Source organism: Odocoileus virginianus, chromosome 15 (assembly GCF_023699985.2).
Source record: "Odocoileus virginianus isolate 20LAN1187 ecotype Illinois chromosome 15, Ovbor_1.2, whole genome shotgun sequence".
NCBI lineage: Eukaryota > Metazoa > Chordata > Mammalia > Artiodactyla > Cervidae > Odocoileus > Odocoileus virginianus.
This window is the reverse complement of record NC_069688.1, coordinates 51,465,113-51,481,196: the sequence shown is the minus strand read 5'-3', so window position 1 is coordinate 51,481,196 and position 16,084 is coordinate 51,465,113. Positions and strand designations below refer to the sequence as shown.

At 43.5% G+C, this 16,084-nt stretch overlaps 1 protein-coding gene across 2 annotated transcripts in view; it reads left to right on the top strand.

Annotated features, from left to right (window-relative positions):
• The window catches only part of ERICH5 (glutamate rich 5), a 35,211-nt gene continuing 19,127 nt past the window's right edge, over positions 1-16,084 (top strand). Inside the window, exon 1 of one of the 2 annotated variants that reach the window (XM_070477355.1) lies at positions 1-195. In XM_070477355.1, the coding sequence (XP_070333456.1) occupies positions 138-195 (58 nt within the window). In that variant the 5' untranslated portion in view covers positions 1-137. The remainder of the gene's footprint in view (positions 196-16,084) is intronic. The other variant, XM_070477356.1, reaches the window with a different exon arrangement.

Here is a 16,084-nt window from a genome sequence, read left to right as displayed (position 1 = left end):
CACTCTGCAAGCGCCGGAGCCGGCCGCTCCGAGTTGAAGGAACTTGTTGCCCGTGAGCGTTTCGCGCGGGGTCCCGGCTCAGGGTCCCCAGCCAGGGCGGTGGCCGCGCTCGCCCTCCGGGCGCCCTCTTGCCCGCGATGGGCTGCTCCAGCAGCGCCCTCAACAAGGCCGGCGACGGCAACAGGCTTCGCAGCGGTGAGCAGGGGACCCGGCCCCACCGCCACCCCGCCCGCGCCCTGGGGCTTGGGTGGGTTCGCTCCCCTGGGGTCCGACGGATGTGACTCGTGCCCACCCCGCCGGGGAGGGGGCGGCTTCTCCCTAAGGATGCGAGTGAGACGCGGAGAGGCGTAGAGAGACCGCGGCCCATGGTGCAGCGGTCCCGGTGCGCTCCGCCGCCCACGGTGCCTCACGCGGGAGGGAGCCCAGGCGTGGGGAGACACCGCTGCCCGTGGCCTTAGATTGGCCTTAACGTCCCTAACGCGGCCAGCCACAGCGCTCTGTTAAACTGCAGAATTTCCTGTCCTTCAGTGTACGAAATTTCAGATTACTGTGCAGATGGGCATTTACTCGGCGCACAGGTTCCTGAAGTTTTAAAGAGGTCAGATGCGCTGTCCTCTACCCTTGACTTAAGTATTTCTTGACGAATACGCGTGTGATGAAAAGTGATCCGCACTGAAACTTACGTAGAAATGCACCACACACTTCTACAGTCTCTATACAACAGCCAGGTGCTTGGCTAGGTGCTGAAGATGCGAAAGACTCTACTCCTGGGGTCTGGGATGGGGGTGGGGAGGAAGACGGACATCAAACAAGGTGAAAAGGTGATTGCCATAGTTTCTGACAGTGATCAGTGCTGTGAAAAGAATGAAAGATGAATGAACCAGAGAATGGCTGGGTTTTATAGCAGCCTCACTTCTTAGATTTTGAGTGGCTGGAGCTTTGAACAAAGCTCTGAAGGTTAAGCATATTCCTTCAAGTTAATTTACAGTCTTCTTCAAAGCTAATTTTCTGAGAAATTCTATACTCTGATTAATTCCTTTTCACAAGTTTTCTTTTAGCACCTTGTGTTACTCCAATAACATGTCTTTCTGATTTTGTAGCAGGGAGCGCTCAGTCTTTTCAAGAATGCTGTTTCAAAGCTCAGACACTGTGTCTAGTCAGAAATAGGCCGTGTTACAGTCATTTTTGTGGTGTGTGATAATTTATTTTTAATTTCATAGACAACAGAAAGCAATAGCAATGTGGAAGTAGGCCAAATATTTAAAGCCCTGTGTAAAAGTGATTCCAAACCCCTGGTGAACTGACAACAATGTGAAGAGATGGAAAAAATCCATTTCTAATGCTTGCTAACCTTTCTCCTAAAAATGATGAATGCTTCTATCCCCAGAACCTGCTTTCTGGAGGCCAGTGCAGGGAATAATGTCTTTGATGTTTTATGAAATCAGATGGGTTCTGTTTTTTTGCATTCTGTTCCATGATCAGCCCTTATTGGTTTCAGTATGAAAAACTGATGTTTCAGGAAGATATACAGTATTACTTTGGTTTCTCTATCCCCCAGCCATGCCCCCAGATATCCTAGGAATTTAAAAGGCAGAGCACTAAATCATCATTGTAGATTTTTTAACTGATAAAAACTTGTAGGGAATGTTACTCTTGGGGAGGGGCAAAATGTTCAGTGACTGGAAGGGTTTTTTAATCCTCTTAGAAAATAATGAATAACCTTGTTTTAATAAACATTTTATCACCAATATAAATAACTATCCACATGAGTCACACTGTTTCATTTTTTTTATTCATGCTTTCATTGCACTTCCAAGTTTTTACGGATGTTGTTCTGAAAGAAATGTTAAAACAATTGACAACCAGCTTTTGTGCATAGAAAATTAATTAATAAATTGCTTGATGCATGTATTGAATCAATCAACAGGTGTATTTTGCATCTGATCCTCAGACAGTATTCCTTTGTAATTGGATACTATTGTATGTTCATCAACTTTTCAACTCCATGGAGTTGGAGGCCCCATAAATAATTCATTCCTGTTTCTGCAGCTCAAAACTTCTTTAAATTCTGTATACAACCCGAAGCCTGTGCGTATATGCTTTTAGATTAAAACAGTTCAAGTTTATTAAATGTCTGGCACATTTGTTTATTCACTGTACCCCCAGTGCTTAAGAATGCTTGGCACATGATTGTTGAATGATTACATTTAATCCTTATAGCAATGCTTTGACTAAGTTTTATGACTGTTCCCATTTTACAGAAAAGAGTGATTTGCCCAACTTGTGGGGCTCCTTGAGGGTCAGAGCTGAGCTTTGAACTCAGGTACTCTCATTCCATAATTTGACTTCTTTTCCTCCTTAAATCTGTTTGTGACAACTTGATTTAAACCTCTTTTTGTCTCACATTATTCTGGATTCCCATTAGGTTTATGGTCATTCACTGTGCAAACAACAAAAGAAACACATGAAAGTATAATTGAGTTTCTACTATGTAAATTTAATATTATAATAGAGTTTATTATAATCCCTAAATGAAATATGTAATAAATATAATATTCACCTCGTATACTAGCATGAGTAAAATATTTATTTATCCCTAAATAAGAATCAGTGAAATATGAAGTTATATTTGCTTCCAGGTTTAAAGTATGAATATTTGGAAGACATGTAGCCTTAGAGGTATCTTCAGCAGCTACATCAATATAGAGAAGTTTCCAGTGGCCTCCCATAGAGATACAGATAATCTTTTTTTTTTTTTCAGATAATCTTTATATCATGAGATTATTTTAAAATTCACAATATCATGAGTTAAAGCTGGGTGGGTGTGTTAGTCTCTCAGTCATGTCCGACTCCTTGCGACCCCATGGACTCTAGTCCACCAGGCTTCTCTTTCCATGGAATTCTCCAGGCAAGAATACTGAAGTGGGTAGCCATTCCCTTCTCCAGGGGATCTTCCTGACCCAGGGTTTGAATCTGGGTCTCCTGCATTGCAGCACATTCTTTACTGTCCCAGCCACCAGGGAAGCCACCATGAGTTAAAGCTAAAACATCAAATCGACTGCAGACTGGATCTGTGTTTGGATAGTTCTCCTTAACAATTTTCTGTAACTGGTTTAAGAACTATTATATATAAGGTAGTATTAACCTGGAAGCAGAAGAATCATTAAATAATGGGTTGGACTAGGTTACTCCGAGATCTCTTACAGCTCGAAAATTCTGTAACACTAAAATATGGAGGCACATGTTTTCTGGGCTCCAATGAATCAGATAGTTACTGCTGGTTAGGTAGCTGTTAGGCTGAATAGGAATAACCCATTCTGTCGATCACATGGAGATGTTTGCTGTGATGCGTGAGACACCGAATCCCCCTGAGCTGCTTTTCATCACCCCCAAAAATGACTCACTAGGAAAAGAGATGGTTGGGGGTGGGGAGGGGACGGGGTTGGAGGGGCAGTGTGGAGACTGGCTCTGATGTAAATAATTACCCAGTGCTACTCAAAGTGCAGAACACTACTACTACTTACGTGGTAGTCATCACACATAGATTTTTACTGAGTGCCCTGAAATGGGTGAGGAAAGAGGCTTTTCTTTCCAAAAGGATAACTAGACAGATTGAGTTTGGAATTTCTTGTGTTCATGGAAGCATGTTCTACATATTAGAACAATTTTTGTTCTCCTCAGTGCCACTGGAGCTGATGAATCTGAACACAAAGATTTTGATGACTTCACAGGCATTAATAGAACTCAAGTTTCCAGGCCTTTGGCATAGAACCTTCCTCCCCATGCCAGCCCCCTGCTTCTCGGTGTGATTACTGTCCCACTCTTTCCTGATAAAAATGCCACCCATTTCTTGCAGACTTCTTCCAGAGGTTTTATAGCTTAAACACCAATGCTGCTGCTGCTGCTGCTAAGTCGCTTCAGTTGTGTCCGACTCTGTGTGACCCCATAGACGGCAGCCCGCCAGGCTCCTCTATCCTTGGGATTCTCCAGGCAAGAACACTGGAGTGGGTTGCCATTTCCTTCTCTAATGCATGCATGCATGCTAAGTCTCTTCAGTCGTGTCCAACTCGGTGGGACCCTGTGGACAGCAGCCCACCAGGCTCCTCTGTCCACGGGATTCTCTAGGCAGGAGTACTGGAGTGGGTTGCCATTTCCTTCTCCAAAACACCAATGTGGACAGAGTAAATAGATGGTAATTATTGACGAATTCATTGCTACTTTCATGTGTACATTTCCACTGACAGCTGTAATCGTGTGTTTGTTCTTCTCTGAACTCTCACTAGCTGCGTGGAGTCCACTGCCTAGATAATAAATAGGATGAGGCTTGAATTTCACAGTTATGTGAATTGACCTTTGTGTAGCAGAAATACCTTTAGTTATCAACCAATATTTTCACACAGTGATATTTCAGTCCTGAATACTTCTGCTTTGTAATTGAAGAACAAAAATCATTAACATTAAAGTAAGTATTAGAGGCTTTTCTTGCATACGAGTATTATATAAATGGGATTTCTTTGGTTCAAGTGCAGAGTCTCTGGACCGAGTCTTGTATGTCTTTGTGTTGCCTCTAGAGCTTAACATTGCATGCTTGGTAAGTCTTTGGTTGGGCCTGATTACATACAGCTAATTGTAATGGAATATTCATAAAACTGAAAACATTTGAAAAATGCACACAGTGAAAAGTCCACCTCCCACCCCAGCCTCACCATCTGCTCAGTACAATCACATCTATGGATAAAAATTTTTATTAGGGTTTTTTTTAATATATTCTTCCGAAGTTTCTTTATACATTACAAATATTATTTCCCTCTCCCATCTTTATTCATAAAATGTGATGTATTATACCCACTATTCTTCACTTAATTTCTTTCACCTAAAAGTATGGAGCTCTTTCTATAATCTCTATAATATAGAGAACTTCTTTCTCCTTTTTTACCCTTGGTTAAGAATCCACTGTGTAATTTATTTAACCAACCCCCAGTGAGGGACATTTGATTTGTTTCCAACAAATGAGGCTGCAGTGAATTCCTTTACACATACATCATTTTGAAAGTGCACACGCATAACTGTAAGACCATTTCCCAAAAGTGGCATTACTGGGTCAAAGGGCATACACATTTATAATTTTGAGAGCTAACTACCTAAATGTCTTCATAACGGTTGTACCAAATGACACTCTCATCATCAGCACATCTTTTTCTAAAATTGAAGGCTTTTGACATTTAGTATAGTTGCATCAAAACATGGGCATGGAGCAGAAATCAGGAGATGAGGTAGGAGCACCCACTTGGTTCCAGATACTTTGGCCTGTATTTTCATGTAATCCTCATAAGAACCTTAGTTTCACCGAATTCGGCTACAAAATTGCAGCCTAGCGAGGAAAAGTAACTTGCCCAAGGTCTCAGAGCTAGTGAATGATGGATATTGTTCTTTTCACAAACTCCAGTCCCATCTGGGTCCATTCCCGGTTCTGCTAGAACTCATCATGTAGCCATCAACATAGAAGACATGCAGTCCACATCGAGGGGGTGGCTGGATGAATGGATGGACTGACAGAGATGGGGACTCAGGGAGATGAGAGTGCTACTGAGAAAAGCAGAGGAGGGTAGTCATGAAGACCCGCAGAATAACAAAGACTGGAAGGTAACGTTGGTCCAGCTGGACTTGAGAAGACAGGGTTGGATTGTGAAGGGACTCCTAGGTCATGTAGTAAAAGACCAACATAGCAAAACAAAGCTTTCGTGTGTTCTCTGAAATCATGCTTCTGCAGGATTGCCACGTGTGCCAGCTCACGTGTATAGTTTCACTTTTGTGTTAATGTTTTACAACAAGTTTAAAATAAAAACCTAGTACTTGAAAGGCTCACCAAAGCTGATAAATAAAACTTGGCCAGGATTTGAATCCCAGTGTATATAAATGTAGGTAGCCCAGGTAATGATTTTGTTTTTTTAAAGCAAAATATCCGAATGTAACTCTCCAATTGAGTGTTAATGTCAAGAAAGTACCATGAGGCTTCAGAAGCTTCCTTACTTCCCCGGAGCTGTTACTGTTCACATTGCTTAAACCCTTCCTTGGGAATTGCCCTCTGGCCCTAGACTTGATTCTTTTGTGTATATTCTGGGGTGTCAGAGCTGTGTCCTTTAAGGATGAAGAATGGAAGGAAAGCCCCCCCCACCAAAACCTAAATAAAAAAACCTCACATCATTTTAAATAGCTAAAATGCCATGGACATTACACTTTATGAAAGTGGGTGAAATAAGCCAGGTAGTGCTAGCATGCTTAGAAACAAGGGTGGACACGGGAGATGGAGAAAAGGGCAGTCAGTGCCATGGGGTCAGGTTCAGCTGACACCATTTTCTTCCCCATGGAAGGGGTCCTCCTGGAGCCCCATGGGGCTCTGGGGTCCTCAGGGTAGCCAGGCCGGACTCTGATGAGGTGCTGACTGTATGCTGACAACCCGGGAGGGATGACCCTCTTTTCTTAGATGTCACACTCAACCGTTCTTGCAGCCTCTCCTACAGCTTGGTTTTTCAAATAAGACAAAAAACCCTGCCTGAGGCCTGATAACATGCTCTTTATTCATACCAAATACTTCTTGAATTCCAAATCTGTATGATTTTACTTGCTTTGAGACCATCAGATTGTATTAGGTCTGTTTAGATAAGTTCAGTTCAGTCGCCCAGTCGTGTCCGACACTTTGCTGCCCCATGAACTGCAGCATGCCAGGCCTCCCTGTCCATCACCAACTCCCGGAGTTTACTCAAACTCATGTCCATTGAGTTGGTGATGTCATCCAACTATCTCATCCACTGTCAACCCCTTCTCCTCCAGCCTTCAATCTTTCCCAGCATCAGGGTCTTTTCAAATGAGTCAGTTCTTCGCATCAGGCGGCCAAAGTATTGGAGTTTCAGCTTCAGCATCAGTCCTTCCAATGAATATTCAGGGCTGATTTCCTTTAGAATGGACTGGTTGGATCTCCTTGCAGTCTAAGGGACTCTCAAGAGTCTTCTCCAATACCACAGTTCAAAAGCATCCATTCTTCAGCACTCAGCTTTCTTTATAGTCCAACTGACACATCCATACATGACTATTTGGATAAAAGACATGTCCAAATGAACATTAAGTAGGAAAGTCAAGATATAAAACGATGTAAGAGGCATCATGACACGTCTGCCCTATCTATCTACTTTCTGGGTCACCAGAAGTCAAATTTCATTTACATAGTATTTACTCTGTGGCCATGCCAGTATAATTCAGAGTGGACATCAGAATAGCACCAGTTATCATCATCTAAGACAGATAAGTACAAAATGAACTTGACGTCGTAGGCTAAGGATTGAAATGACTCCCTGTCAAGAAGCTGCTCAACAAGCCTCTTCTGTGCCCAGAGCTGTCTGCCTCGGTCAGCTCCCCTGTGGCTGCTCCAGGTCCCCCCATGCCCAGTGCCTGGGAGGCCAGTGATAGACCTGCCTCCCATCCACTGAAGGAAAGGCTATCTGCTTCCTTCCCTTACAGGCATAAGGATGTACCATCAAAGCAAGTATTTATTTATTTTTTGTCTATCAATTAATTTTCTGCTCCCTTCACCAGGACACTCATTTCAAGGACATGCTTTTACAAGCCTGTAATGTATTTGTCTTCACACTCAGTGAAAAAGCCCTTTCTGCAGCTTTTCTTTCAAACATAGTCCTGGAGGGCCCTGCAGGATGAGAGAGTTCCGTTCGTTGCAGACCACCTTGCTTCGTCTACCTTCTCAGCCTCGCCTGGCTAGGGCTGCTCTGGTCTGTCTTTGGTGATTGAAATATATACTTGCTCCTGTGTTGTGTGTGAGAGCGCTTCCCAGCCTGTGAGCCTGGGATCCAGGGTGCCAGCCTCTCTCCCGGGCTCTCGGGCCGCAGGGGGGGTCCAGATGGCCCGAACCTCCCAGCGTAGCCTCCTCCACGCTCTGAGTGCGGCACAAACACCATATTCCGTGTGTGCCGTGACATCAAAGAGATGGGAAGCCCTGGGCTAGGCGTTCCAACTGCTCTGTCAATTTCACTAGTAGTTTTTCTTCCCGAGAGAGAGCACCTGCCTTCGCCCTCCCAGTGAGGACCTCCGTTGCAGTGTCCTCCCCAGTTGCTCTCCTCGCTTTCTTCTCACTGTCATCGGTAATGATGAGGAACTTTTTTCCCCTCCTTATTTTTACCTTTTTCATTTCCCTCAAACTGATGGGAACCACATAATTTTCTTTTGGCTAATTTCCTTTTCCTTTGTTTGCCCTGGAGTAGCCCCTACAGACTAGATAGTTATGAGAGGCTGTGATCACCTTTGGGGGCTTCCCTGATAGCTCAGTTGGTAAAGAATCCACCTGCAATGCAGGAGACCCCGGTTTGATTCCCGGGTGGGGAAGATCCCCTGGAGAAGGGATAGGCTACCCACTCCAGTATTCTTGGGCTTCCCTGGTAGCTCAGCTGGTAAAGAGTCTGCCTGCAATGCAGGAGACCCCGGTTTGATTCCTGGTTTGGGAAGATCCCCTGGAGAAGGGACAGGCTACCCACTCCAGTATTCTTGGGCTTCCCTTGTGGCTCAGCTGGTAAAGAATCTGCCTGCATTGCGGGAGACCTGGGTTCAATCCCTGGGTTAGGAAGATCCCCTGAAGATGGGAAAGGCTACCCACTCCAGTATTCTGGCCTGGAGAATTCCATGGACTATACCCACGGGGTCACAAAGAGTAGGATATGACTAAGTGACTTAGTGTGTGTGTGTGTGTGTGTGAGGAAGAGGCTTAGAGTGGAGGGCACATGTGAGAGAGAAAATTTCAGCTTGCTGAGAGTATAGAGTTCCAATTTAAAATGTGGGTCTGAAGTGAGACTGGGTTCAAATCTGGTTCAGGGTATCAGGGGGTCATTTATTTGTTGTATGACACTGGGCCACTCAACCTCTTTATGCCTCAGTGATGTCATCTGTAAAATGGGATTAACAGTTCCTGTTTCCTCATTTGTTCTGGGGAATAAATGAGTGAATATGTATAATATACCTGGAATGTAGTCTAAGTATTGCCTATAACACGGGTTGGCAAAGTGGCCTGTTGGCCAAACCAGCCCACCGCCTGTTCTTATTTTAATACCTATGTTTAAAAATTTATTTAGCTGCACCAGGTCTTGGTTGCATCATGTGGGATCTAGTCCCTGGACCAGGGATCAAGACTAGCCCCCCTGCATTGGGAGTGCACAGTCTTAGCCACTGGACCAAGAGGGAAGTTCCCCCACCACCTTTTTTTGTAAATAAATTTTTTTGGAACACAGACATGCCCATTCATTTACACATCGTCTAAGACTGCCTTCTCTCTGTGATGACTGATGACAGAGTTGGGTAGTTGCAATAATGATCCTTGTGGCTCAGTGGTAAACAATCTGCCTGCAGTGCAGGAGCACCTGGAGCCTTGGGTTTGATCCCTGCTAGGGGAAGATCCCCTGGAGGAGGGCATAGCAACCCACTCCAGTATTCTTGCCTGGAGAATCCCAGGGACAGAGGAGCCTGGTGGACTGCAGTCCGTAGGGTCTCAAGAGTTGAACACAACTGAAGTGACTTAGCACACACACTTGCAAATAATGACACCATGCCTGGCAAAGTTGAAAATATTTGCTCTTTGTTTCTTTATAGAAAAAAAGTTCTGACCCCTGGCTTGGAATATCATCTAATAAGTCCTTAGTAAAGATGATCTCTCATTATATCAATTTTAGTAAATCTCAATTTTCCTTTATTGCTTTTCCTAGATGACAATTTGATTTTTTTCCCCCTCAAGATCAAGTTCTAGATCTCTAAATTTTTTGAGTTCCTGACCTTTTTTTCCTTTCTGATAAATTTCTTAAAGGAATGTGTCAAAAATATTGTTAATAATAGCATTAATGGTACCAAAATATTCAAAAATCATAAAAATGGTTATGCAAATGGCCAAGGTTTTATGAAACAGTTTTTCTAAGGCTTCTAGAGCTTATTTTACTTGCTTTTGTATTTTGCTACTACAATTTAAAAAAAATAGACAATTTTAGAATAGTTTTAGATTTACAGGAAAATTACAAAGATAGTATAGAAAGTTCCACATCTACTTCACCCTATTATTATCATCTTACAGTAGTAGGGTGGCTTTGTCACAAACAATGAACCAAGCTTGATACATTATTATCAACCAAAGTCTATACTTTATTTGGGCTTTCCTGGTGGTTCTGACGTTAAAGAATCTGCCTGCAATGCAGGAGACCCTAGTTCAATCCTTGGGTTGAGAAGATCCCCTGGAGAAGGGAATGGCTACCCACTCCAGTATTCTTGCCTGGAAAATCCCATGGACAGAGGAGCTTGGTGGGCTACAGTCAGTGAGGTCACAAAGAGTCATACATGACTGAGTGAATAAGCACACATACATACTTTTAGATTTCCTTAGTCTTTCTCTCATGTCCTCTTTCTGTTCTACGTTCCATCCCCTGCATTGCATTTGGTTGTCATGGTCATGTCTCCTTACACTACTCTTTTTTTATTTTTTCCATTTATTTTTATTAGTTGGAGGCTAATTACTTTACAGTATTGTATCCTTACACTCCTCTTGACTGTGACATTTTCTCAGGCATTTTGATGACCTTGACAATTTTGAGGAGGTTTGGTCAGCTTCTTTTAGATTGTCCCTCAGTTGATACTTGTCTGATGTTTTTCTTATCATAAACTGGGATCATGGGTTTGGGGGAGGAAAAGAGCAGAGGGACAGGACCCTTCTCATCACATCTTATCAAGGATATGTGTTCTCAGCATGACTAACCACTGCCTCCTAAATTTCTCTGATGCTCTTTTTGGGGACTCTGAGCCTTGAAGAGGTGGAGAGTAGATGTTTGTTTTATACTCAAATCTTATTGAAATCTTCCAGTTTAATTGTTTCTATGATTCTTGTTTCAACCTGCTTCTTCCTAGGTCCAAGCCTCTTTAATGCTCTGCTTAAAAAGAGAAGCTCATTCAATTCAGGTTCCAAGTGTCTGGGCCAGAAGCCTCAAAGTGCCTAGGCCGGGGAGAGGAAGACTTCTCTGTTACAAGTGACTCTTCATTCTGGGAAACACAGCCCCTCAGTTCCCTTAATATGGTCATTACTGACCATGGCAGCAAAGTCATCTGAATAGCACGTGGATCCCTAACCCGAGATCCCTAACCAAGAGCAGCAGTCAGCTGAAGGCCTGGGCTCACAGTCCTGCTTGGTCTGCCCCTGCTCTTTCTAGAACTGGACACTCTCAGGGTGTGCTAACCACCCAGACTTGAGGTCCAGATGTCTGAGGTAACTGACTGCTCTGTTGCAAGATTTAAGCATTCCATCCCAGCCAGGACTCACTAACTGAATCCTTCCTTCCTGAGCGCAGACCCCTGCTCTTGGCCACTGATATCTTTGTACACCACAGGTAGACACCCTGATGGAGTCAGACATGGACTCAGTGGCCCAGCTGGGAGAATGGCCGCCACTGTGAGCGTCAGTGGAGCCCCTTGGTCACCGCCCTTAGAGGGCAGGGCATAGCAAGTGTAAACCTTCATTTCAGATGAGAAATTAGAAGACCTCTTTGTCCTGACCTAGCCGAGATGGAGGCTGAGCAAACCCACCCAGTTCTGTGGTGTGAGGAAGCTTGAGAAAAGTCTTGCTCCCTGGTGTGGAGCTCACTTAGACCAGCTCTGGCCCTTGCTTCACTGCTGAGTTAATATACTCATCTCATCTCTTGTGCTGCCCATGACATGCTAGCGTGAGGACAGAGACCAGGCCCGATGTCTGAAGATGGGCAGCAGTGCCAGTGGATCTGGGGTAGGGTCTCTGGGTCAGCACTAAAACAAAACCCCAGAACCTCCCAGGAAATACTGATGGTACAGGTTCTGGGGCCATGGTTTGCCTGAAAGCACGTAAATCTTCAAGGTAGAATCCCACTTCCTTGGGCTTACATCTGAGACTCTGCTGCCTCTAACTGGGTGCCCTTCCTAGATAAAGGTTCTTAGTCTTTAGGTGTCGTATTTCCTCTGCTGTATAATGGAGATAATAATGACTTACTCGTGGAGTTGTTGAGAAGGTTGAATGAGATGATCCCTATAAAACTCTAGGCACAGTGCCTCAGTAAATGTTAGCCACTGTGGTTCCTAGTGAAACATCATGTTTGTGACCCATTTCGGTTGTCAGGGGTCACATTGTGTGAATATCAGAGAGATAATCTTCACTTTGTCTTCTTCCTTGTTCATTGAGACGTCTTTGATTTTGTAGACTGCATTTCTGCCCAAACATTGGATCCCCATGTGCCGGTAATGACCGTCAACCAATGAAACTTCCTTTTTGAATACAACTACTGTTGAAATTCTTTAATGTGATGTTTAATGCAATACCTTATTTGAAATCAGAGTTTGTCTTACAGGAGTCTAGAGGAAATCAAAGACAATGAAACTGGAAAATCGTACCTGAAGGAGGTGACTGTTCGTCACGGCTTGAGGACTGGCTCTGCAGCTCTTAAATGTCAGCCTGTCCCCTAGGCGGAAACCCCATCTCCGTGTGTACTTATCAAATATTCCAGTAGTATCTTTCCAACTGCATGTTCTTGTCTCTCTGTACTTAAATTTCAAAATGAGATTTACCTTCAGACTTTAATGCATTTACCTTGTGATGTCAAAACTAATTTTTCATATGTCAATTTAGGTAGTACTACTAAAAAATGAAGAGTGGTTTGTCTGACTTTTATTTGCCCTCTGTGGGGTTTTTTGGCTAATGGTTTCATACTCCAGTTATATGGGATATTGCGTTAGTTAACCTCTCTTCAAAATGAGTGCATTTAAAAAATTTTTTATTTATTTATTGTCTGTGCTCGATCTTAGTTGTGGCACACAGGACCTTCAATCTTCATTGCCGCATGCAGGATCTTTAGTTACAGCATGTGGTATCTTTAGTTTCTGCATGTAAGCTCTTAGTTGTGGCATGTGGGATCTAGTTCCCTGACCAGGGATGGAACCTCAGCCCCCTGCAGTGGGAGTACTGAGTCTTAGCCACTGGACCACCAGGGAAGTCCCAAAATGAATGCCTTTTAAAATGTCTATTGACTGATAGAACACACCCTTGGGGATTATTATTTGTGCCATGGCACACAGGGTCAGTATCTTTACATACTTTGATGAGGGAAAAGAGCAGAAACATATAGTATAGCCCCACTGTTAGCTCCACAAGAATTTGTTGGATGGATGGATAAATGATGGAGTGGAATCAAGGAGAAAGCAAAGAAAGAACATGAGAAGTTGAGTTGGACTCTTCCTTTAGAGTGGATTCATGCTGCATCCCTGGTTCCCAAAACTCAGAAGCTACCAGAACCTAGAAATGGTGGCAGCAAGGGAAAATACGAGGATCCCCCTGTTCACTGATTCTCTAGAAAACTCAGCAGACCATCCAGTGAGATCTTTGGGATGGTTGATACGTTCTAGCCATGGAATAGGAAATACTGACCTCAAGTTTTTCTCCTTGCTGGGTAGAAACTTCATTTTTGATTAGAGTAATGAACGGAGTAGAAAAGCTTCCACCATAATGTGAATTTCAGGTATGTTAGCTCTGGTTCTAATCCCTTCTGTAATGTTGCCTAGTATTTAATTTCTTTGTGTGCCTAACACAATGGAGCTTGCAACAAGGGTTCTGTTAGTTCAGCTGTCAGAACAAATTTGTGCATGGATCAACTTACAACAGAATCAAGAGAGATAATGAGCACCAAAGAATTACGCCCAGAGCAGTGTATGATTTGATAAAATGTAGGGTTCAGAAAACAGACATATCCTTAAACAACTTTGGATGTGGAAACAATGCATCTGTCCACAATATTTATTACATAATAATACAGATTAGGCATAGAATGTCTCCTGCCTGTGAACAAAAGATATAGAACCTTCTACCTCCAGGAGGTATATTAGGGATTCACAAAACCATGTGGACGGAACATGGAGATCCTTACATAAGAGATTGTGCCCAGGTACCAAGTTGTGCTTAATAAGGGAATGGATATTATTTGAATTTCCCTGCAGACAGGGAAGTCTAGGATGACAAGGACCAGGTCTTCCTTGTTAACTGCTGTAACCCTTGTGCTTAGCCCAGGGCTGGCATATAGTAGGCACTTCAATAAATGAAATCAAAGCCAGCAAACAGAATGAAGCATATTTATTTATATAGCTCAGTTGGTAAAGAATCCACCTACAATGCAGGAGACTCTGGTTCGATTCCTGGGTCGGAAAGATCCGCTGGAGAAGGGATAGGCTACCCACTCCACTATTCTTGGGCTTCCCTTGTGGCTTAGCTGGTAAAGAATCCACCTGCAATGTAGGAGACCTGGGTTCGATCCCTGGGTAGGGAAGATCCCCTGGAGAAGGGAAAGGCTACCCACTCCAGTATTCTGGCCTGGAGAATTCCATGGAGTGTATAGTCCATAGGGTCTCAAAGAGTCAGACATGACTGAGCGACTAAGCACACACACATTTATATAAAAGCTAACATTGGCCTTTATTGATACCAGTCAAGTCCAGTCAAATCATGGCTGACTCGAATACTACTCCATTATCTGTCAACAATCTGATTTAAAACTTACCATGGCAGCAACAGAATTTTATAGGTCAACAGTGACAGCTTTATATTGTTTAGGGGACTATTTATCCGAGCTCTTTAATGTTGCAGTTCATTCTTTCTGTTGCAGAATTATCTTTAATTGATTGACAGGGCCATCAGTAGCTCACAGATGACCTTTATGAAATTAGAAAAAGCTGCCCTTCCCACCCCTGAGGTCTGCACCCTTGCCAGTGCACACAGCTGGGGTTCAGGCCTCCCTTGCCCCTTCAGCAGGACACCCCCATGCAGTGAGAAACCTGCAGAGCCATTGGCTTTATCCCCTGTTTACTGAGTACCTTCTTATGTCTCATAAGACATTATATGACGTTATACCCAACATTACACGTTGGGTAATGACACATATAACCCCTCAGAATTATCAATTACCCTGACAATCCTGAAAGGCAAAGATCATGTAAGGAAACTGAGACCCGGAGAGTTTGAATTGCATGGTTAAGTAAATGATGGGTGAGGATCACACTCAACAGCAGAACAGTCTGGAACGCCCGGCTCTAGCTGAAAAGGAAGGAGGACGAACAGATCCAAAACGTGTCCTTTGTCAGCAGCTGGGGATAAAAACCTTCCCAAGGATAAGAAAGGAAGTGCGGTGGTCACCATTGTCTTTTTCGTGGTGTTCTCTGAGAGATGGTTTGAAACAAGCATTTGTTTTCCAGCCCTTTTCACTTATTTACTCTGATCTTCCATCCTTCTGAATGGGCTCAGAGAAAGGTAGTAGGATTAGGATGCATGTAATGACCTTCCTTTTCTTTGTGTCCGCCGGGACCTCTTCCTTGCTGGGGCTGCCGAGTGAAGTGTAATGCTCACGAAGGGTAACTTGACTGATGCTCAGGGGGTAGTCACTGTGCTGGTGGCTTTCCAGGTGTTAACTCGTGTAATCCTCACGACAGTTCACCCGTTCCCACTCTACAGGTGATGACACTGAGGCACGAAGAGGCTGAGCAAAGCTAGTAAGTGGAAGAACCAGGATTCAGACCCGGTACATTAAGAGGTGTCATTTTCAGGGTTATAAGATATCTGTCCTCCCTTTAGAGCAGCTTATGCTCGTCTATCACGTAGGAAAAAGAACTATTGAGTGATTAGTGAGAGGTCATTACCTCCAAAATACATTTATTTCAAAATTCAGGGTGCAGTTAATCAACAGGAATCACCAAATGAGGTGTCACTACACTTTCAGCATTTTCTCTAGTTTTCTGTGATCATTTTGAAAATGTTTTAGCTTTGGGGGGCTACCCCCCAAAGTATTAGAGACAGTGGCTTCTTCTGTAATATTTCTCAGCTTGGTTGACTATTTTCAGATTGCAATCTTAGAATATTATATGTCAAGGACATTTTCCTACTTCAAGTCTGCCAGTGAGATTAGGAAAAGTACATAAGAATGAAAATTCATACTGTGACCATGGGCATAAATGTTCTAATTATGGAAGAAATTGATAGATCCTTTGGACA